Source organism: Zonotrichia leucophrys, chromosome Z (genome assembly GCF_028769735.1).
Source record: "Zonotrichia leucophrys gambelii isolate GWCS_2022_RI chromosome Z, RI_Zleu_2.0, whole genome shotgun sequence".
NCBI lineage: Eukaryota > Metazoa > Chordata > Aves > Passeriformes > Passerellidae > Zonotrichia > Zonotrichia leucophrys.
In genome coordinates, this window is record NC_088200.1 from 273929 (window position 1) to 296698 (window position 22770).

Here is a 22770-nt window from a genome sequence, read left to right on the forward strand (position 1 = left end):
GACACGTCGGCACGGCCCGGGCTGGCCCCCGACTCACCGCAAGGAAGTGCGCTATCGCGTGTTTATTTGCGTTACACTGTTGAAATGTACATTCCATTGAATGAGAGCTGTAGGGCAGAACTGTTACTATAGAACCATTTCAATAATTAGCTTTTAGTTCGGGAGGGGGAAGTAGATAAAAGTGAAACATTCAAACACCTCGATAAAACCATTTCAATAATTAGCTTTTAGTTCGGGAGGGGGAAGTAGATAAAAGTGAAACATTCAAACACCTCAACTCCAGTAAAGAACGTGCAAATGTAAAGAGACTGATAAAATCACTTTTTACACTGTAAGAACTGAGGCACCAGCAACTGAAATACATTCCAATGAAAGTGACCGATTTCTAGTTATCCATCACTGACTGTCCAGCTTGTGCCAGCTCCAGGGGCAGCTTCCTGAGCTGAGATCTATCCTGATTCCCAATCCAATCTGACACGGGCAGGAGCTCATCACCAAAGACATCCCAGCTCAGCTGTGACAGCTCCGATGGGAGCATCCAGAGCCGAGCACCCCATGTGCCATCATGGCTGAGCAGTTAATGAAATGGAGCACACAAGCAAAATCGCTTTCAATGACAAGGATGAAATGTAGATACAGTTTTATACCAGCACAGTATTCAAAAGTGAAAAGTCTGCAATTCCAGGCATCACTAAAACAGACACTGCTGGGTTTCCATTCCCAGCACGTGCATCCTTCACTGTCATACAGAGCACTCGCACAAGGATCAGCAGTTCCACAGAGAACTCTTGGCCTTTCTGTGCTCCCAGGAGTCCAAACCCAGAAACTTCTGAGACATAAAAATCTCCACATCCTCGTGCCAGGTGGCTGAACAAGCTGCCGAGTTCGTGCGAACAGTTGTGCGCAGTCGCTGTGACCAACACCCGGGCAGCAGGCGGGCAGTCCCTCAGCTGGTGTCCCCCGTGTCCCCGGTGTCCGCGGGGTCCCCGGCGGCCAGCACGGCGTCCAGCGGGGCGCGCCGCTTGCGGATGCTGCGGCCCGAGGCGATCAGGTCGGCGTAGCCGCGCTGGTGCGAGAAGGCGTAGGCGGAGCGGCGGGCGGACACGCCGCGGCGGAACGCGCTCTGCCGCCGCTTCCAGTGCTGCTCCTCCAGCAGGTACTTGCGACGGTTCCTCTGGATCTGCGCGCACGCAAACACACCGCGGGTCCTGCGTTAGGCAGCGTGGCCACAGCTGATCTGTTCTCATAGCTGTGCGCTGGCTCAGGCAGGGCAGGTAGCCAAATCCATCCCCTACACTCCTGACAAGTAGCCCTGGCACTCCAGGCCAGCCTAAATTAAACCCACACTGGGGCCCTCAGCAGCCTCATGGGGTCTCAGTGGCACCACCAGATCTCAGGAAACAGCCCCCACTCAGCTGCTGCCTCTGGCCAGCCCTGCGGCCACTCTGCTCACGGGACCCAAGCCAGCCTTGTGTCACTCTCTGAAGGGCACCATCACTTACTTGTCTCTAACATTATCACAAAATCCCAAATGGCTTGGATTGGAAGGGACCTTAATGCCCATCTCATCCCACCCCTGCCATGTGCAGGGACACCCTCCACCAGCCCCTGTAAATAAACACCTGCCACATTCACCCAAATACCAGATTTCACTCACTTTATCGCTCTCTGAAGGCCAGATTGTCATGGACAGAAAGCGCTGTGCCACTACAGGCAGTAAGCAAATGGCAATGGTTAAAATCATGGTAAGCCAAAGGTATGGCTGCCGCAGAGCATTCGGAGCAGCTCCTGGGAATAAAAGGAGCAAAAGTTAATTTATGATAACGCTACTTCAGACAGGACTGAGAACCACAAAGCACCAGGACTCACCTGTGAACTGAAAGACAGAAGGGAAGAGAACATGGATTCCAGCACTGTGAAAGTCAAATGTGAGCCCAAAGTAAAGTGCAATACTCCCAAATACTGAAAAAGCATTAACAAAAGTCCAGTAAGATGTATCCAGGCCAATCTAAAAGCAAACAAAAGTGCCAAATGAGTTTCTTAATTCCAAATAATGTCAATTACTTCTTACGTGTTGTTACCTTTCTAGTAGAGAAATTTAGAACAGTGAGCAGAAAGTGTTCTCAGAACACCAGAGCTCAGGGAACCAAGCTTACTTGCCTGAAAATTGACCACAAATATCAAAGAGGATGCTGCTGTGACAGCAAAGGACTGATAATCTGCAGGGCCTTCTCCATCTTGTCCCATAGATATAAGGTAGGCTCCGTATGGGATGAAGAAGATGATCAGTGAAGTTACAGCTCCATGGAGCAAACTTAGAAAGAACTTCTTGTAGTTGAAAAGTAAATCTCTCTGACCCAAAACATAAAGTCTGGGGAACCGAAGGCTCAGTTTGTCGCTCACATCCTTAATAGAGAGGAAAAAGAAAAAAGAAAATTGTGAATTGTTGTTCTCAGCCTGAGGTTTGGAGAGTGAGAAGCTGAACTATACGGTGTCCCAAAGGGAATGGCAGATCCCTTTCTCTTTCCAATAGCAGGGATCTGCACAGAGTAATGCAAAAGGAAGATGTTCTTAAAAGCCACAAAACCTAACCCCTCTTGTTTCATGCACAACCAGTGTAACTTAGGCCTGGTGACAGGTGCCTTTGGATTCCTTGCTGTAACAACATGGGGATACCTGGTCGAACAAGCCGACGAGCAGGACCGGGAGGCTGGAGTACAGCACGTTGTACACTGTGATGAACCAGTCCTCGTAGGCTGTCTGCAACAGAGGGGAAATTGCAGGACTTGGTGATTTCATTTGATTACACCCTTCCCCTCCAGTTCCTGACAAAACTCACATGTGCTCTACCACAGCTCTAAGTTCCCTGTCTCGGTGTTCACCCCAAGGCAGCAGCTCCTTGGCTCAAGGCTCTGCTGAAGCTCCTCAGGCTGCGTTAAGCTGCCTCACTCCTGCCAAATGTTCCTCCCTGTACAACAATGACCTGACTTCAGTGCTCTGGAATCATACCTAACTGCTTGTAACTAACTCACTCACTACTCATCACATCCTCTTGCAGAAATCACTGGTGACAGCTTCACATTCCCGACACTTCCCAGGTTAAGCCTTTGCTGTTCCACACTGACAGAAGCACCTGCCTGTTGCTATCCCACATGAGCACAGCTTCCTACCTGGGCAGAGAAGCCATTGAAGAACGAGTACCAGATGTGGACCAGCGTGAAAGCGAAGTTTTTGTAGAAGAAGTATCTCAGGAACTTGCACATCCTGATGTAGGACCAGCGCCCGTGGACCAGCAGCAGCCGCTGGAGGTAGCGGAACTGCCCGAAGGAGTAGTCACTCGACATGACAGCCTGCATGCCCTCCTGGCCACTGATCCCAACTCCAATGTGGGCAGCTGGGTGAGGGACACAAACACCACACTCGAGGTTGGACAGAGGGACAGGAACACGACCAGGGCCATTTCTACTGTCACCCGCACTGTCTCTCAGCGCTTGTTCTGCCAGAATGCACCGGGAAATTTGACCAAAGGAGAACCAAGCGATGGGACAGAGTGAGTGAAGTGCTGAACAAACTGGCCAGGCAGTTTACAAACACCCTTGGGACACAAACACTATCCTAGACATTTTTTCCTCACTTGCATCTCTTGGGAAGCTGAGCAGGTACAATGTGGGATGGCTAATGCCACCAGGCAAGAGGCAGCCAAGCTACTGCTTTGGTCTTTATATTACACTCTGTAACACACAGCATGAGAACAGATTCCTGCTCAGGGAATGTCTACAGAAAAAAAAAAAAAATTAGATCAGGAAAAATCACTAACCATTTCCTAAAGTGCTTCCTCAGAAAGGGAAACAGGCACAGAAGCTAAAAGGCCCACGGCAGCAAAGCAGATGGAAGAGTCTTCTGACAGAGAGGGACAGTGGAGAGACCGCAGGAGCAGGCCAGAGGAGATCTGTCCTAGCGGGAGAGCTTGACAGCTGCCTTACTTTTGATCATGTTCACATCATTGGCCCCGTCCCCGATGGCCAGGGTGATGGCCTTCTTGTACTTCTTCACCAGCTCCACCACCATGGCCTTCTGCTTGGGTGTCACACGGCAGCAGATCACAGCCCTGCACTCGCAGGCCAGATCAACAAAGTTCTTCTGCTGCTGCTCCTTGTAGGCCTCTGCCCTTCTCCTTTTCTCACTTTGTTTCTTCTTCTCTTCTGCTGTTCTGGGGAATTTCAGTTTAAGTTTCTTTTTCTTCTTTTTCTTCTCCAGCAGGATTTCGTTCTGTGAAAAAAATAAAACTCACTGTATTCTCTTCTGCACCATTTGCAGTCCTACTCCAGGCACTGCCTAACAACACACCTGAGGTGATGATGCTCCCAGCATCCATTTCTGGCATTTTAATGAACTGCTCGTGCAGGCAACGGAACAGAGTGCTCAGTGAGAGACACTGCAGGCTGGTGGTGCCCCAAAACCCCAAACACTTGGGAGAGCAGCCTTTGTACATACCAGCCAGGAGCCCGTGATGATCAGAGCCCGGTCTTTGCTGCCCTGGAAGAATGGCTCGTTCATTCTGAGAGAGGAATGTGGACTGGAGCCAGCCCTGTTCCTCTGGTTTTCCAGCCTCGTTTGAAGGAGAGCACTGCAAAGAGAGGGGGAAACTGTACGGAAAAGTCAAGGATAAACTTTAAACTAGGTCAGTCCCAGACTGAAAATCCTGAAAACTAACTCCTCTGTACTTTTACTTGCCTGGTATCTTCTCCATAGCAGATGGCTGTGTCCTCTGTTAGGAGTTCACAAGAAAATCCAATATTTTCAGCAGTTTCTACAAAAAAAAAATTAAGAGAGGGAAGTATTTACTGAAAGTTCTGCTACAAACAATTGTTAGGAGCAGCCAGAAGCACCTCAAGTGCTCTTAAATAATTTCTGATTTACGTTTCAGTATGAGAATTCCCTTTCAATGCCACAGTGCAGATGAACAGGAAAACATCCTCCTGTTTTTAGCTGTTTGGCTGTAAGTAACCCCACCTTTTTTGTCACCAGTAAGCACCCAGATTTTAATGTCTGCTTTGGAGAGTCTGGAGATAGTTTCTGGAACTCCATCCTGTAGTTTGTCTTCAATAGCTGTTGCACCAAGCAGCTGGAAGGCATTTGAAACACAGGTGGTTAGTAGCACTGAAACGTTTCTTTTAATGTAAGAATTGAAATGTACTAAAAATGTACAGCTCCTTACAATCAAGTTTTTTTCTATTTCCTCATACACTTTGTCCAGAGCTTCATCCCGGTGACTTGTAGCTAAACTGGCCTCCAGAAACTTTTTATTCCACACTTCAAATTCATCCTGGCTTATGTCTCTATAGCACAGGCAGAGTGTCCTGAGAGTTTCATTTGCAAAGACCTGAAAAATAATTAAAGCCACACATATCACAAAAGAAAACTCTTCATTTGCAATACAAATATAAGGGTGAGAACATAAGCATTTGACAAGTTTGACAGAACAAGCCCAACTTTCAGAACCGATTGCAGGTTTCCATTTGTCTTAATAGCTTAGGAAAAGGAAATGAATAACACTATTGTCAGAAAGAAACAATTTTTGTTTTAAAAAGTGCATACAAAATACAAACATACATCAAGGGCCTCTTCTGTGGCTTCTCTCCTGACGTTGCTGGGGTGCAGCCGCTCGTAAATCACCGTATCAGCCCCTTTGCAATACAGCCTGATATGGCCACCGGACTCTCTCACTGCGGAGGGAAACAGCACAGCTGGCACCCCTACATCAAGGAATCACTTCGGATTGGATTTCTCAGCCTACTGCCAAGTACCAAAGTGCAAGATGGCGTTTCTCCTTCAGTGGGCTCAAACGTGCCCCAGCACTGGTAATGCTTGAGCCCAGCTCCCTCTGCACATCCCTTTTCACCCCCAAACAAGAGACCTTGTCCACGCAGGCCGGTGGCAGTCAGCTTACCAATGACAGACATCCTCTTCCTGTCGCTGTTGAAATCCAGGATGGCCAGGACATCGTAGGTCCTCTGGACGCCCATCTCGCTGATGGTGATGGTGTTCTGCGTCCGGGACAGGAACACGTAGCCGAAGTTGCGCGCGGCCGTCACCAGGGCCCCCTCGTCCGGGGACGCCGCCTGGTAGTGGAGCTGGCCTGCGGGATGGCAGCCAGCACACAGCTGAGGGTGCAGCTGGGCACTGCTGCGGCAGGGCACACCGAGAGCAGGCAGCACAGCCCCCGGGCTGTGACACCTGCTGCCCAAACAGGATCGGCCCTCAGCCTGCAAAACTCCACGGCTGCTACCTCAGCATCCTGATTGCTCAATCCAGTCATTTAAACATTCTCAAAAGAAGCTCCAAAACACACATCCTTGGCCAGAGACACCAATACAGTGAGTGGAAACAACCCCAAAAACAGTAGGAACAAGAAAGGACAGGACACTGTTGGTTTCATGGAGATTTCACAAGGATGGGAGTAAAGCAATATTCACATTCCATGTTGTAATTGAATCTTCCAACCCATGAATTCAAAAGCTGATCACCTCTACATTTAGTTATGTTTAATTTAAAAGGGCAGCCTAACACTCCTTCCTTATGGTATCAGCATTAGTTGCAGATGTCTCCCTCATGGAACTGGATTTGAATTATTGTTTTCTGCTACACAAGGAAAACAAACTAAGCAAAAGCCACACTCACCATCAGAAGTGTCAGCCATGACTGTGTGACAAATAGCAAGCAGAAAAAAGAACTTCTGGATTTCTGGCTCCTTTCCAGCCTTTATTTGCTCTATCAGATAGTGATCGTAGAACAAGAACTTCCCATCTGCGTACGCATTCCAGCTGAAATCAACTTGCTGCACAGACAACAGGGGAAGAGAGGCCGAGTCACCAAGGTGCCGCTGCTTTGTGCCCACCCGCACCTCTCCGTGCCACGGATGGGCCAGGCAGCGGCTGGGGTGGAGCTGGCACGGAGCTGGCATGGAGCTGGCATGGACCCACCTCTGCGTGGCTCTGGAGCTGCCCTGCTGCATCCCGGCAGTCCCCTGCAAGGCAAGCACCCACGCTCAGGGCACCGGGCACAGCACAGCTTTTACAGCCCACCACAGATCAAACATATCCACAACACGTACTGCCCTGCCACTGGAGGGGAAGGGAAAGGACAAACTGCTGCTCACGCTAAAATGTCCTTGTCTGTTTCTTGACCTTGTCCCCAGAGCATTTCTAGGGAAAGCAAATTTGTACAAAAAATGGTGCAAATTACCAATTTTCAGTTTTTCTGAAAGCTGAGAAGTTCCCACTAAAGTTCCATTATTTCCAACTTGTAAGTGAGAAACCCCCAACAACTCAACCCCATGCTTTACCCAGTGCCAGGTCTAAATTGTGGAAGTTCAGCTGGAACTAAGAGAACTTGTATGTACCTGACCTCCAGCAGGTATTAAAATTCCTCCTCCTCCTTTGCACAGCTTACCGTATCTTTGCCCGTTTATGCAGCACTTTTTAAAGGTCATGATGTTCTGTGTGAGGGTTCCAGTCTTGTCAGAGAAGATGTACTGGATTTGGCCCAGCTGCTCGTTCAGCGTGGTGGTCCTGGCCTTGGCAGCCGTGTCCTTCTCGGGGTAGTACATCTGCAGGTCCCAGTTGATGAAATAGCTCTGGCCGAAGCGAATCACTTCCACACTGAACGAAAGAGAAGGGAGGTTCTCACTCCCAGCTGCAGCTCCCATTTCCACCCAGCGACAGCTCCTCAGGGGCTGCCCTACCTCACGTAGAGGGAGATGGGCACCATGGTGTTGAGGACAATGATGTAGCCCCAGAAGGTGAGGAAGCCCCGGTAGGCGGGGCTGGAGTCCTGGGCGTCGTACAGGTACCAGGAGGAGTTGCCAATCTGCTGCTCCCAGTAGGTGTGGCCGATGGCCAGCCCCGCCGACAGCAGGATGAGGACCACGATGATCTGCAGGGCACAGAGAGCCCTCTCACACTTCAGCAACACCTGCTCCACTTACATCCCAAATCCCCATGCTCCTGACAGAATGCGACAGGTATTTGTGAGGAGAAATGGAGCCAGCATTTCCCACAAAGGCACATTTCAGATTTCCTCCTACTCCATCCCAGCTCAGCAGGCCAGAAAAAAGTCAAAACGTATTTATTACATACACACAGGAAGAAGCTGCCTAACTTCACATTCACTCTTCACTTAAGATCAGAATTTAAAAAAAAAGGCTTACAGTATAAACCATGTAGTTCATAAGGGAGTCAATTTTTGTCCTTTTAAATCTTGTCCTTCCACTATTTCTCATTATTTTTGTGTCAGCACCTAAAAATAAAGAGTGAAAAATTTTAAAAAGGGAAAGATAGGATAAGCAAACACATGTCAGTATTACAGTTTTACCAAACTGGGACATGAAATACAATTCATGAAGAATTCATCTATAGGATGAAGATTCTTTTTCACTCTACAGGTGTGCTTTTAGTGGGGAAATATTACACACCTGCAAATATGACCATTCCATGGCAGAAGTCTGTGTTCCTGATCTTACAGCCACGCAACAAAATCTTATCTGCATCCAGGGGATAAACTGAGTCTCTCCAGGATAACATTCCTGTAAACTTATCCAGCCGGTTATTGGGTTCTTCACATTCAACCAGACCTAGAAAATGGGGAGGAGAATGTGTTTAATGTACAAGTTGAATCCAAATGCATTGACTTGTACCCAACATCAAAGTAGCTTTGCATTACTTTTATTGACTTGCAAACAATTTGAGCTAGGTTCTAACAGCATTAGGTGTAGAACTGTACCAACCATCAAAGTCTGCCAGGGCACTTTCTTCCTGAAGGTGTCTGTGTGTCACCTCTAGGGCCATTTTGAATTTTAAGTTAGTCTCACTAAGAAGAAAAGATAAAAAGGTGATTTTATTAAAACCATGGGTACAGGAGAGAAGTTTAAACACAATTAAATTAAGGTACCACCACTACTCTGGGCAACCTATACTAAAGTAAAAAATAAATCCACGTCCTTCCCCCTTTCTTCCTATGTCACGTTCTCCAACACTTTGGATGTGCCTGTAGCACTCCAGGGGACACGTTTTAATGATTCCTGAATTGTGGGAATCAGCAGCTGGATGCAGTTCCCCATGTGTGGCTTAACAAGCAGACTCTAACATCCACAGTCCTTGCTCTTTTCCTACTCAGCCCAAATTAACTCCAAGGCATCCTCAAGCAGAGCCTTACCCATCCAGTTCAGCTGTCTCCACATAGCACAAACTGTTTGGTTCTGAGCTGGACAGCAGCAAAATATCAGCCTAGAAAACAAATAAATAGACATCAAATAAAGCCAGGTAAAAATTCCTACAGAGCTCTCCTGAAACATCAAACAAATGTATCTGAAGCAGGAGCAAAAGGAACTTACAGGAACAAAAGTATTTTTCTTCAGACGAACAACATCACCAACTTTAATATCTTTCCATTTAGTGGCTTTGAACCTGAAACCAAAGATAGTTTAATAATTATTACTTTTAATCTAGAACACAATCCACTCTATAAATCTTATAATATTGAACTTTCCTTAGGAAAAAAATTATCTTTTGGCGTGCTGTGGGTTTGCTTCTCAGAAACTGCAATTTAGCTGAGGGCCCACAGCTCAGAAGCCAACCTACCTCTTCTCTTCCCACTTCACCTAGCAAGGAATTCCTGTCCTGCTCTCCAAAGAAGTTGCTCTTAGCACAGATTTAGTCCCAGAGAATTAACTTTAAATTACTCCTTCAAGCAATTCTCTTCCAGCTTCAGTTAGGGTTTCAGACAGAGAACAGAGCTGAGCCTTTCCTATCATCTACAGCTTCAGATGTGTGGCAAAGCTCAGCAACAGGGACAGGACCAGAGCTCAGAGGGGAACACACAAACCTTCCATCCTTGATGACGTCACATGTCCTGTTATTGACCTCGTTGTCCATCCTGTGACGAGCCTGAAAGCACAGCAAACACCGCCCTGTGTCACAGCAGGCGACACCAGCGGCACTGGGAGGGTTCTGCTTTTGTATTTACAGAACGTGGCTCTTACAATGTCATCCACCAGGTCTTTGACTGCAGTTATTCCCAGCACCAGCAGCAAGGGCACCAGAGTTGTGTACCATGACAGGGTACTTATTTCAGGAATCGCCTGCCAAAGACCAATAGAATCAGGTCAGCACGGGATCGTCAATCAAACTGAAATCAGAGATATTTCACAGTGACCTGACTAGAGGAAAAACCAACACATCAGAGAGAATTTTAAGCCAGGTTGTGAAAATGAACAAAAGAAGAGTTTGGCTGTTACACTTCTTAGGAATCAGCTTCCCTTTAGCAATTGCACTGGCTCGTATAGTCTGGTGGTGCTTCTGATTTATGAGATGAACTCAAGAAATATCTTTTCCTCATGAAATTCATGAGCTCTGCAACGAGTTCATTCAAATTCTGTGCAACTAGCTCATCCCAGAAGCCTGCCATAGCTCATCTGGATTTGCTGCAGGTTTCTGTTAGGATGGGCTTGGTCTCTGCAGCAGCTCAGATAGTGCCCCTCAATTCCCTGGCAGGACAGCACTGAACTGTGGCATAAATATTATTGAGCCCAGATTCCCTTCACAGTGAGTACTCTCCATCTTGCTTACCTGCAAAATGAGAAGAACCAGGAAATAGAAGTTGGCTGCTCTCTTGAACTGTTCCAACAGATTCAGAGGTAGAAAAGTGATGGGGTTGTACTTGTATGTCTTAATTGCATTTCCCTGTGGGAGAAACCCAAACATCATCAGTGACACAGCAGAGCTTCTCCTTCCAACACAAATGTACAGTGCATTGGTTTAAGTTCCCAATTCTCTATCTCACCTTTAACACGTCTCTTGATAGACTCTCCATTTTCCATTCCAAAACCCCAACCCAGTTATTCTTCCCCCCTGGGCTGGAAACACTGAGGAATTGTCAACGGTGGCTTTTACACCACTCACCAGCCTTCCAAAGATCTTACTGGGATTAAGGAAGCATTCTCCCGACAATTAGCACCTCATTGGGATAAGACAATTTACCGCATATTTGCTTTTCTTGAAGCACAGGAAGATTGTTCTCTTGAAGCCCGGCTGGTCATAGAAACGCTGGTCATTTGCTTTAACTTGCCAGCTGCAGTCTGCAAGGGACAAAAGGAGTTGAAAAGCGTTACAAACAATGAGGGAACAAATCTGCCACTTTCAGGTTTTCTCTCCAATCCATATTTTAAAGGAACTTTCGGCTGAAGAAAGGCTGGTACCTGCTTTACAATACATATCCTTAAAGAAACCTTTCCAAGGCATTTCCAGGCTGTTTGTCTTTATTAGCAATTCAAGTACATTCAGAGGAAGGGAGGAGCTTGCTTAACATTTGAAAGTTCTGTGGGACACCTGCAGAGTAACATTTACTCATGCTAAATTCCCTTCTCTCCCCTCTTTTGGTTGCCTCCGTGAGGCCCATGAAGCGCTAAGCGCTCCAACCCAGGTATGTGTCTTGCTGGAAATGAAGAGGTCAGTTCACCTTTTGAAGGCAATTGATTGATTTAACCATGCTGTGCCATGCTCTTCACTCACACCCATGAAAAAATATAAAATGAGTGCTTCAGATTTGTATCTTCAGCCACCAGTTTTGTTCCACTGCGAGAAAACTCAGGAACAGGAACTGCATCCATCACAGTTTTCTGTGCCCGCTCTTTGACGGGCTTTCCCTCCCAGCCCCATCAGCTCCGGTTTAGCACAGACACCCTGTGCCCACAGCCACACACCCGGGCCGTGCCCACATCCCAGGAGCTCCTGTGCCAGGTCTGGAAGCTGCACACGGGCCCTGCCCACATCCAGGAACTCCTGTCCCAGGTCTGGAAGCTGCACTCGGGCCCTGCCCACATCCAGGAGCTCCTTTGCCAGGTCTGGAAGCCTCACTCGGGCCTGCCCACATCCCAGGACTCCTGTGCCAGGTCTGGAACCCTGCACTCGGGCCTGCCCACATCCAGGACTCCTGCCAGGTCTGGAAGCTGCACTGGGCCCTGCCCACATCCCAGGCACTCCTGCCCAGGTCTGGAAGCCGCACTCGGGCCCTGCCCACATCCAGGAACTCCTGTGCCAGGTCTGGAAGCTGCACTCGGGCCCTGCCCACATCCAGGCACTCCTGTGCCAGGTCTGGAAGCTGCACTCGGGCCCTGCCCACATCCCAGGCACTCCTGTGCCAGGTCTGGAAGCCGCCCACGGCCCTACCCAATCCAGGCACTCTGCCCAGGTCTGGAAGCTGCACTGGCCCTGCCCACATCCCAGCACTCCTGTCCAGTTGGAAGCCTCACTCAGGCCCTGCCCACATCCAGGAACTCCTGTGCCAGGTCTGGAAGCCGCACTCGGGCCCTGCCCACATCCCAGGCACTCCTGTGCCAGGTCTGGAAGCCGCACTCGGGCCCTGCCCACATCCAGGAGCTCCTGCCCAGGTCTGGAAGCCGCACTCGGGCCCTGCCCACATCCCAGGAACTCCTGTGCCAGGTCTGGAAGCCGCACTCGGGCCCTGCCCACATCCAGGAACTCCTGCCCAGGTCTGGAAGCTGCACTCGGGCCCTGCCCACATCCAGGAGCTCCTTTGCCAGGTCTGGAAGCTGCACTCGGGCCCTGCCCACATCCAGGAGCTCCTGCCCAGGTCTGGAAGCCTCACTTGGGCCCTGCCCACATCCCAGGCACTCCTGCCCAGGTCTGGAAGCTGCACTCGGGCCCTGCCCACATCTCAGGAGCTCCTGCCCAGGTCTGGAAGCTGCACATGGGCCCTGCCCACATCCAGGAGCTCCTGCCCAGGTCTGGAAGCTGCACTGGGGCCGTGCCCACATCCCAGGCACTCCTGTGCCAGGTCTGGAAGCCTCACTTGCACCCTGCCCACATCCCAGGCACTCCTGTGCCAGGTCTGGAAGCTGCACTCGGGCCCTGCCCACATCCAGGAACTCCTGTGCCAGGTCTGGAAGCTGCACTCGGGCCCTGCCCACATCCAGGCACTCCTGTGCCAGGTCTGGAAGCCGGCTCCCGCTCCCGCAGCTCTGCGTGCCGGGGAAGGATGACTGACGCAGGCAGGGTTTGGAAAGCCTGACTCTCCTGACTCTGCACCCAAGCATGTCCTCTGTCATGCAGCCCACAGGGACCGTCCCCAGTGCTGCCCTTCCTGGTTCCATGGGATCCTCCTCACCACGGACGGGGTGAAACTGCCGGCGGCACAGGCGTGGGCACAGCTCTGACTAACGCTTCAAAACCCAAATCCAACTGCAAAGGTGGTTTTGTTTTTCCCGCCCACCACAGAGCAAGTTCCACGCTGACATTTCTGGACTTTTCCTGGGACTATACAACTTTCATTGCCAGCACCTTGGTTACAAGCCCAGAAGATAATAGAGAAATATTTATCTCGAGGAAGCATGTTTTGAGTTAACATTATATGCATAAATTTAGAAAGTTACTAAGTTTGTCAAAGTGACAGGGCATAAAGAAAAACATAAAGTCTACATAAACATTTCTTTAACACATTCCAAAAACATTGCAGTGTTGATAAAACTGATCGAAAACTGACAAATTAGGTCTGAGGTAGAACCTGCAGGAAGGAAGCTCCTCGAAATTGAAGTGTGCTACTAACACCTAATATTTGGCAAGCTGCTTTGCTAATTCATCAACTTTAAAGGATGTCATCATAAAAAAAACTCTTAAACTAAACATGTGATGGGTGCTTGTAAAATGACAGCACGCAACAGTTGGTTATGAAATGAGAGCTGATCAGCTGCTCCCACACAAACAGGAAAAAATCTGTATAAATTACACAGGCTCTGGTTACATTGAAAATACTCTCATTGCAGCATGAGCAAAGGGAATTCAGGGGAGCTACAGATGTTTCCTGGGCAGAGGTTCAGAGCAGGGATGGCAGAAAGGCTCCTCCCACTGAGGTTCTTACGCTGGCAGCAGCCACAGGCTGTACCTGCCGGCTCCTTTGAACTCCTCCTACTCACCTTTCACCCTTCAGGAAACTCATGGGGCTATAAAGTGAGCAGTGAGGTGGGAATCTGCTCTGCACAAGCAGAAATCCAGGGAAAACACTGAGCACAGCAAAATGTTCATGCTGGAGCCCATTTCCAGAGGGCTGGCAAACCAAGTACCTGAAGGTCTGTCTGAAAGGTTCCCAGAGCACAGGCCATGCACATCCAGCGCCTGCCTTAATTAACAGGAGGTCACCATGCAGCTCATTATCTTTGCGCAAGGAGCGGTGGCACACAACTGGGCTGCAGCTTGGAATGAAGCTGAGTCTCATTCTGACATTTGTTAAACTGAGCTGCCATCAATTTACTCCTCCAGACTCAGATAAGCCATTCCAAACCTTACCTGACACATAAATACAAAAGTCCAATCGGTCCCTGAGGCTCAGCCTCTGCATCCAGCATCGTGCGCTGCCCAAAGCAGGGCCAGGGGGCTGTTACCTTTTTCCCCAGGCTCTCAGGCCATGGTGCTGTTACCTTTCTTGCCAGGCTCTCTGCTCTCCTCGGGGTCCCTGCTGCTTGGGTTGGGTCCCAGTTCAGCCCCAGGCTGCCGACCATCCAGCTCATCCTCCGTTTCGTCGTCGCTGTACGGCACCACCTCATCGTTGGGCTGCGAATCCTCCTCGAAGGTGGTCTCCGAGTCCCTTTCTGAGATCATGCTGCTAGCACCCTGCCAGCATGGGGGACAAGTTAGGGACAAGAGCTCACCCAGCAAGTGCTGGAAACCACAGCTGCAGTTTTACTGTGCCGGTGCTGCTCAGCAAACCCCACATGTGAAACCCCAGAACAGCACAGGGCACGGGCTTGGTGTCCCAGCACTGAGCAGGAGCAGGGGGCAGCTCTTGCCCCAGGCAGCCCTTCATTACTGTTCTGCTATGTGTAATTACACCCTGCAGCCCAGAACACCGTGTGCTCCCCACACAGGATGTAGGAACTGGGGAGCACACAAACACGTCTCCCAGGGGCCATTACACCGTGCCCTGAGGAGCCACAGGAGCTGGAGCCCTCTTGGCCACAGTGGGACACGGAACTGGGCACGCACGGAGTGCCAGGGCACACATCCAGGGTTCTGTCACACCGCTGATCCTCCATGCCAGCCTGCCCAGCCTCGCTTCCTCTCTCTTCCCATGGCTGAACATCAGTGTTTGCCACTGCAGGATCCCACATCTCGCTGCCCAGACACCCGAGGACACCAGGGGAGGCATTTTGGCTCAGCCCTGAGCTGTATCAGAGGAGGATGAGCTGAGCTGTGGCCATGCCCACGTGCCCTTCAGCTGTGCCTCAACTGGACATCTCCAGCCATCGCTGGGTGTGATCCTAATCCTGAACCACACATCAATTCCCAGCTTGCCCCTGACCTGCCTCACCACCGTGGCATTGCCTTTGCTTACAAACTCAGCAACCAGCAGGGCTGGCACCAAACCTGCTGACGTGCCCCTCAGCTTCTGGTTTTGCAAAGCTGAATCGTCTCCCCTCCCCAATATCTGCTATAAGAGCGAGATAAATATTCCATGAGCACAGACTGTGCTACTGGAGTGGCAGGCTGCTGGCAGGGAGCCAAGGCAGGCCATGTTCCCCAGCCACAGCCCAGCACAGACTGACAGCCCAAAAATACACCAGATCCACCAGGCTGAGTGCACAGGAATCCACACAGCTTCTCCAAGACCCCCTCAAGCTGCTGGAGGCTTCTCCCTCATGGAACTACCCAGCAGGTCACTACCAAGGTGTAGAACCTGAGACTTCTGTGACAGATCACGTTTTCCTAAATGGAAATACGCTTCAAGCTCCAGTTCAGGCCCCTGAATACCTCACAGTGATATTCTGGGTTTATTTCTCCTTTTTTTCTGTGCTTTAATTCTTTCTGTCCTGCTAGCACCTCTTATGGAGACTGCTGAGGGAACAAGTTCCTCCCACACACAGTGCCTAGAACACAAAATGCCACCAGATCTTTGACTGGCTCTCACTCCACAACAACTGAAACAATCTCATATCCCTGGCACACAGAGATTCAGCTGTTAGTCTATTAAATTTTACTGATTAACTGCTTAATGATTAATGAAGTAATTAGTCATGCAAAGGGTAGATGAGATGTCAAAAACTGCAGCTTTTGTTCTCCATTGCAGATGCGTGCCTGCACGGCAACTCCTGCAATGCCACCAGCAGCAGTCTGATGCTCCCTGAACAGAGCCCGCCAAGCGACCTGGGGTAAGGTTAAATTAACTGCAGTCACTTTCCCTCCTCAGAGAGCTAAACCGCCCTGGAGAGCCTCGTTAAGAGAGGAGATCTCATTAAGTGTTACCCTGCAGGCAGCACCAGCGCTCTGTGCTGCAGGAGGCAATGGAATTGTGCCCGGGGCTGGCCGGGAGCCTGAGGAAAAGCTCCCGCAGTCGGGAGAGAGATGAGCGCTGCTGTGGGACCCGGGGCAAAGGAGTCCTCCCCTGGCAGGCCCACAAACTGCTTTAGAGCTCAGTTTCTTGACACCTGGTGAGGAAGAAAAGGGCTGGCTGGGACACGCTGAGTCACAGGTTCAGAGGAAGGCGGGGAGGGATCACGATGGGCAAGGGGAGATGGGAGGAACCCCAGCATGGAGCAGCAGAGATGCAGCGAAGGCCGAGGGAGCAGGTAAGGGAGGGAGCACACACCCAGCAGAAACCCCGCGGGAACACACATGGCAAGAAGAGAGGGGCCACTACTGCCTCTGGTCACTGCTCTGAGGGTGTGGAAACAGCTCAGGGAGGGCCCGAGGTGGAACAACACGGCTGTTAAATACTGTGAGATCAAATACTCAGACAACACTTTAAAAAGCTGGTTCTTGGCTGCACAGCCCTCATTTTCTAGTTCCTGACTTGACAACCGGGGCTATCACACTGTTTCAGACCAGAAAACCTTCCATTAACCACTTCAGTCTAGAGAAGCACCAGCCTGGGTGGGTGGGGAGCAGTGCCCAGCTCCCGGTTCTGCCTTCCAGCCTGGAAAATCCTGCTGATCCAACAGCAGGATGGATACATGGGGAGATAAAGGGGATCAAAACAGTGTTAAGCACAGGTTTAAGTATACCTGATCCACTTTATTTACTAAAAGGGCAAAAGGGCTTCAGTAACTCAGGTTTTGTGTCTACTTCTGCCTCAGGGCAAGCACCAGATAATTGGGAATAAATTAAACCTTGTAAAAACTCCACTTACTGCATTTGTTTCAAGGCAGTAAACAACAATGCAAAGCAATCTTATTCTAAATTCTTCTCTGAAGAGTCACTGCACATGACACTGCTGCAAGAACCTGGGGTGACTTCTTGCAAATTGGGTCATCACTCAAAGTGCCCTGAAAGTTCAGGAATCCATCTAGAACAAGGGACATGGATAGTAGAAGGATTAAAATGCCACTAGAGCTGTTATTTTGTGTTTGTTATGGATATAAAGACCTACAAGGCTCACCATTACACACCTGCTGGCCACCACAGCCTGCTCACAGCCCACACCCTGCGTGTTCCTGTCCTTGGCACCACATTCTGCACTACCTCACACACTGGGGCAGTGCCAAGCTCAACAGCTGCTCAAACCTGGCCACGCACTGCTCTTCCTGAACACAACACGATCAGTATTTTATGCAAGAATCATAAAGCCAACTCAAATAGTACAAAAAGTAACTCAGAGACCCTTCTGAACTGCTTCAGGGCTCTGGAGTTCAAATAGGACAAAAAGGCTACAGCAAGATGTTTCACTGATTTAACTTGGCATTTAAAAAAGCACTTAAATGCAAAGCCTGAGCCTCAGAGACGTAAGATTTATTTCTTTACCAGGTGTTGCTGGAGCATCCAGCATTGCAGAACAAAACCTGCTTATGGGAGGGCTGAATACCAACTCCCAGACTGCGGCAGAAAGCCATGTGTGACACAGCCTCTGGGGAGGCTCCCACAGGGACCTGCTGGCAGTGCATGATCACTCCAATTACACTTCCCTCAGAGACAGCAGTAATTACTGTGCCCTCCTCAGCTGTCCCACACTGCTCACCTCAGCAGGAACAGAGAATCGGAGCCAAACGGGAACACGGACAGAGAGAGCCTGGTGGGGCACTCAGGGCTGCCACCCTGGAGAGCACCAGAGAGAAACGAGAGCCCACAGAGCACCTGCATGGCTGCCCCACAGCACACACCTGTACTCAAATATCCATATCAAACCCTGAGGGGTTTCAGCCTCATCGTTCATCCATGGGCACAGGACTAAGGGATGGCTGCAACAGCACTTGAGACCTGAAATTTGGAATGGCAAAGACAGCCCAGCACCCACTCTCAGGTCATGATCCACCCTCAGCCCAGTAATGACCCAACTGGTACCAGTTAATGCTCCTGGAGTTATTTTTAACACCGCCAAAGCACAGCCAAGGCTTCAAACAGAGGATATTGCATTTCTGCTCTCCCCTCAGGGATCCCAGCCTAAGGCTTTGGCAGAGTATGGGCCTTCATTAAAAATGTGTTCAGCAACTCATCTCCCTGGAACCAGAGCTGCTGCAGGGAAACCAGCAAGTCACAAACTGGATTTGCTTCCAATAGATGAGATGGATCACTGATTACTCACAGCAGATGTGAAATGTGACTGGTAACAAGTGCTTGGACAGGCTGATAGACAGGTCTTCTGAACAGCTAAAACCTTCCAGGTAATCTTCATGACATTTTGAGAGGAAAAGAAAACAGCAGCTAGAATAGCATGAATCAGCACAAATGGGCCAAGGAAATAACCTTCACTCCAAACAGTACTAAGCTTCAGGTAGATTGCCATGCAAATTACATGCTTAAAGCTAATTAATTTATCGATCTATTTCACACACAACAGCTCCAGATACTTCCTTGAATGACTGCTTTACAGTAATTGAACACACAAAAGTTATATCTTGAAGGGAATGATTTCCCTTGGTCACCTGTTCTCAAACACACAGGCTGCCACACGCACCCTAGGAAAGGAAAAGCGCAGAGAAGGGTGAGCTCAGGAGCTGAGGGATGAACTTTGAGCCTGGAGAGTGCAGGGCCATGAAACCCCACTGCTGACCCTGCACACCTGCCCTGTGACCCTGGGAGCAGCTCCCACTGCAGCCTGCCAACACGGGGCGACTCACAGCCAACCCCCCCAAAAGGATAAAACCCGAGGGATTCCAGTGTGGCTGCAGACAAAGTGCTTGTGGGGCAGTGATGCACCCTCACAACTCAGGAGAGCACAGCATGTCATACCCCACACAAGAGAAGCCCCAGGGACTGAGCTCTCCCTGCAAGCTGAGAGCTCCCTGGGGCTCCTGCTCTGCCAGTGGCAGGTCCCAGAGCAGGGACCATCGAGTGCTGCTGTGCACCCAGCCCCTCATCTTACACACCTTTTACACACACCATTTGTAAACACAAAGTGGACCTATTTGATTCACAATAGGACCTTAACACAGGCACCTACTGCTGCTCTGGAGGCTGGACTAACTCTAAAGATTAAGCACTAATTCCAGTTCCAAGAGAGTTTTAAATTGCTATTGTATGCAGCCAACCCTGCAATGCTTTGCAAGGAACCAAGCCTGTCCCTCCTCCAATGCCCTAACAACCCTGACTACCTGCCCCATCAGGAGGCAAACACCACAGTGAAACCGTAACCCTGGCACCACCAACTCTGAAAATCTCACTTAAAACAGCTGCTCGTGCCAACCAGGCTGCAGGGAGGTGACAGTTCCTCCCCTGAGCACACTGCAGACCTGCTCAAGCAAGCTGAGACACCAAGACCCTGAGACCCTCTAGAGGGAGGAGAGAGGGTTCAGTTCTGTGCTGCTAAGAAATGTTCAAGTCCCATCTTGGGGAAAAAAATTGAAATGGAAAGCAGACGCTATTGCATACTCCCCGGTGTAGCTACTGACTAAAACTTGTATGAAAATAAGAATGAAGGACTTTCCAATATAACTCCTTTATCCTGATGAGCCAACAGGATTTGACACAGGGAAGAGATTAACTCGACACCAAGAATTTAACAGAAAATCACTCCAAGAAAGAGACCCACAGCTGCCTGAGGTTACACAAAAAGTGCTGAAGATGGGCCATTGCAGATACCAAATCATCATTTCCCCGTTATCTGCCCTAGGATTTCTCATTAACAGATCTGCAGAGTTCTGTCATTTAAAGTCCAAGGCAAGGCAAGCTATCTTTGCAGAAGATAAAGGGGTTGGTAACCTTTGCTCAAGCTGCCCTCTCTGAAGGGGTTTCAGCCTGCCTTTTACAGGGTGTTACCTTGGTCTTGAGGTTCATGTTACACAACAGCATATATTGAAGTTAATAGAGGGAAAAATAATTATATTGTTGTGCACACCTAAACTGCATTGCTTGGGGTAAAAGATTTTTGGAACTTTATAGAGAGATTTTTCCTAGTAATCACCATCAAAACCAGCAGATATTTTTATCTACTAAATAAAGGTTACTTCCTGCTACCAAGATTGGAGATGCCATTAACACACCTCTTCTGGCAGCACCTACAATAGAAACTGAAGCCATTTTCCTCAACTGACCTTTATCCAGTGGAGTGTGTGACTGAAGCCCAGACTGCATCACAGACGCTGGCACTGGCCACTCACAGAGGATCCCCTGCGTTCATCTTCAAACCAGGCTCCATCTGCAATGAAACAATGTAGAAAATGGTTCCTTGGCTGATTCCACCTTGTGTGCACACAATAACAAAAAACGATTCCGTAGAAAAATCGTGAAATTTATTTGCCTTGCAAAAATTTCTTAGGCTTTGTGTGGAACCGTTTGTCCTATGACCCTAAGGTGTCTGGGCTCTGTGATAAACCTGCGGCTTGAGGCTGGTAGAGACCTTTTAAAGATATTAACACCCACACCCTGTTTGTGAAGTCATTAGTACATCTTGCCTATCACCAGCGATTGTCAGATTGTCAAATGAAAATCACATTTCAAGTTTCTATCAGAACACACGGGAAAACCCAGCAGACGTCGCAGAGGGATTGTGTAAGCTTGCCAAAAAGCAGCAGTGCTGTCACAGAGCTGGGCACCTGCCGAGGAGGGCTCAGAGAACCCGCAATGGGAATGTGCCCTTCACCTTCGCCGCGACAAGCACAGAAACAGAGAGGTTAAGTGATTTGCCCAAGGCCATCGGGTAAGTCACTGACAGAGCCAGGGTTGGGTTTCAGCAGCTCCTGGCCAACGTCCTGCATTCAATTACAGCTGCACAAAGCATCTCATTTAAAAGAGGCCCGACAAAGCCCACGGCCAGGAAGAACATCAAAACCCCTCGGATCTGAAACAACAACAACAACAACAACCAGCCCCCTTTCCACATTTGAGAGCAGCCAGCACTTCAAGCTTTCAGCCACACCAACAAGAGAGCAGAGAAATAAATTCCAGCTCATTTTAAAATAACTTCAGTGCAAGTGCCTCTTGAAATTCACCATCCCAAACTCTCAAGCAAAGGTCCAGAACACTCACATGCTGTCTTTATGGCAGAATTACGTGAGAATAGTTTAGAAATTACTGAAAATAATCTCTCCAATGGCTACAAGTTAACAGATAGACAAACAGAGGCCCGGGACAGGTACGAAAGCAACCAGACTCTAAGGTGGCCACCAGTGCAAAAGCTAACAAGGAAAGCTTCAAAAATGGCCAGATACTACTCATTTTCTAAACCAGGCTTTGAAAACGAAGACAAATCAAAACCCACGACCAAACAGAAACCTGAGCAGCCTGATGGAGCACAGACACCGACAGGGAGTTAATCCAGGGACTCGCTCCAGCAGCCCAGGCGGGGACTGCTCGGGGGCCAGGCTGGCACCCCAAACACCCCAAACACCCCAAAGCCCAGCGGCGCCGCTCTCCAGAGCCAAAGCCCTCGGCCCGGAGAGCAAACACCCGCCCGGCTGCTGCTCATCGCCAGCACGCTCCTGCCAGAGCCCCCGGGCTCTTCGGCCTCTTGGGTTTCAGCGCTCCTGCCGACACCCGAGCCGGGGAAATGCTCCATTCCCCGCTCCATTCAGCACAGCTCCATCCCGGCTCCGAGCAAGGGATGCTCTTTAAGCTACAGGCACCAAGCACCAGCTAACAGGACCCAGACACCGGACTGGTTTTGTTTTGTTTTCCAAGCAAGTCACTGACCTCACAAGTAACTCGCCCAGTATTTTCTATTGCAGAATTACTGCTCCTTACCGCAGAAACCTATTGCTGCTCTGATGACTGTATAAACACTGAGTAATGAGTAATGACCCCGCAGCCCTGAAGGCTGCTCTCATTGTATACAAGTATGGGGGGAAAGCCGGGAGCAGGGCAACCAGCCCAGGGCCACCGGCTGGAGTCAGTGCCCGGGGGGCTCGGGGAGGCCGGAGACAGCCGAGCTGCCTTAGCTCACCTTCCAGCAAACTCCTGCGCTTTCTCTGCGCTTCACACCGGAGGGACTCTGCGCTAACTTGGACCGTCACCGGCCGCGCATCCCGCGGGTGGGAGCGAGGGGGACGCCGATTCCCGCGGGGTTAAACCCTCCAAAACAACGCGTCGGGGTCCTCGCTCCGGGCGGGGGATGTTCTGGGAAGGAAAGAGAAAAGAAGGGAAGGCGTTCCGGGTGCGCCCGGGCTCGGCTCCGGCCCCACCTGTGCGGCGGGGCGGGCAGGGACAGAGCCCGCCCCGACCCCCGGCCCGCAGCGAGCGCGGCACCTGCGGAGCTGGCGCGGCACGGCCCTGGCGGGGACGGAGGCACCGCGGCCCCCGGGCCACGGCACCGGGGCACCGGCCCCGGCCCGCCGGC

The 22770-nt window shown here is 50.1% G+C and overlaps 1 protein-coding gene across 1 annotated transcript; it reads right to left on the reverse strand.

Annotated features, from left to right (window-relative positions):
- Positions 1-47: 47 nt before the first annotated feature.
- ATP8B1 (ATPase phospholipid transporting 8B1) lies at positions 48-22547 on the reverse strand. The gene is made up of 29 exons (XM_064735277.1): positions 22378-22547; positions 20531-20634; positions 14489-14681; positions 11037-11134; positions 10626-10739; positions 10040-10138; positions 9883-9944; positions 9392-9464; positions 9214-9284; positions 8786-8868; positions 8474-8632; positions 8210-8298; positions 7745-7935; positions 7453-7661; positions 6984-7027; positions 6682-6838; positions 5951-6139; positions 5614-5726; positions 5219-5383; positions 5014-5125; positions 4735-4810; positions 4495-4627; positions 3984-4269; positions 3171-3394; positions 2677-2760; positions 2161-2406; positions 1870-2008; positions 1658-1788; positions 48-1180 (listed from the first exon to the last, which is right to left on the reverse strand). The coding sequence occupies exons 3-29, from the start codon at positions 14667-14669 to the stop codon at positions 947-949; spliced, it is 3762 nt and encodes a 1253-aa protein (XP_064591347.1). The 5' UTR covers positions 14670-14681; positions 20531-20634; positions 22378-22547; the 3' UTR covers positions 48-946.
- Positions 22548-22770: the final 223 nt, after the last annotated feature.

Bases quoted from the DNA above. Each gene is read 5' to 3' on its own strand.
- ATP8B1 (XM_064735277.1), bottom strand. From the start codon at position 14,669: ATGATCTCAGAAAGGGACTCGGAGACCACCTTCGAGGAGGATTCGCAG. The intron at 9,465-9,882 runs GTTTGTGTGTTC...CTTTGGTTTCAG, and splicing joins GACGTCATCAAGGATGGAAG to GTTCAAAGCCACTAAATGGA. The intron at 6,140-6,681 runs GTGAGTGTGGCT...GCCATCCCGCAG, and splicing joins CATGGCTGACACTTCTGATG to GCCAGCTCCACTACCAGGCG.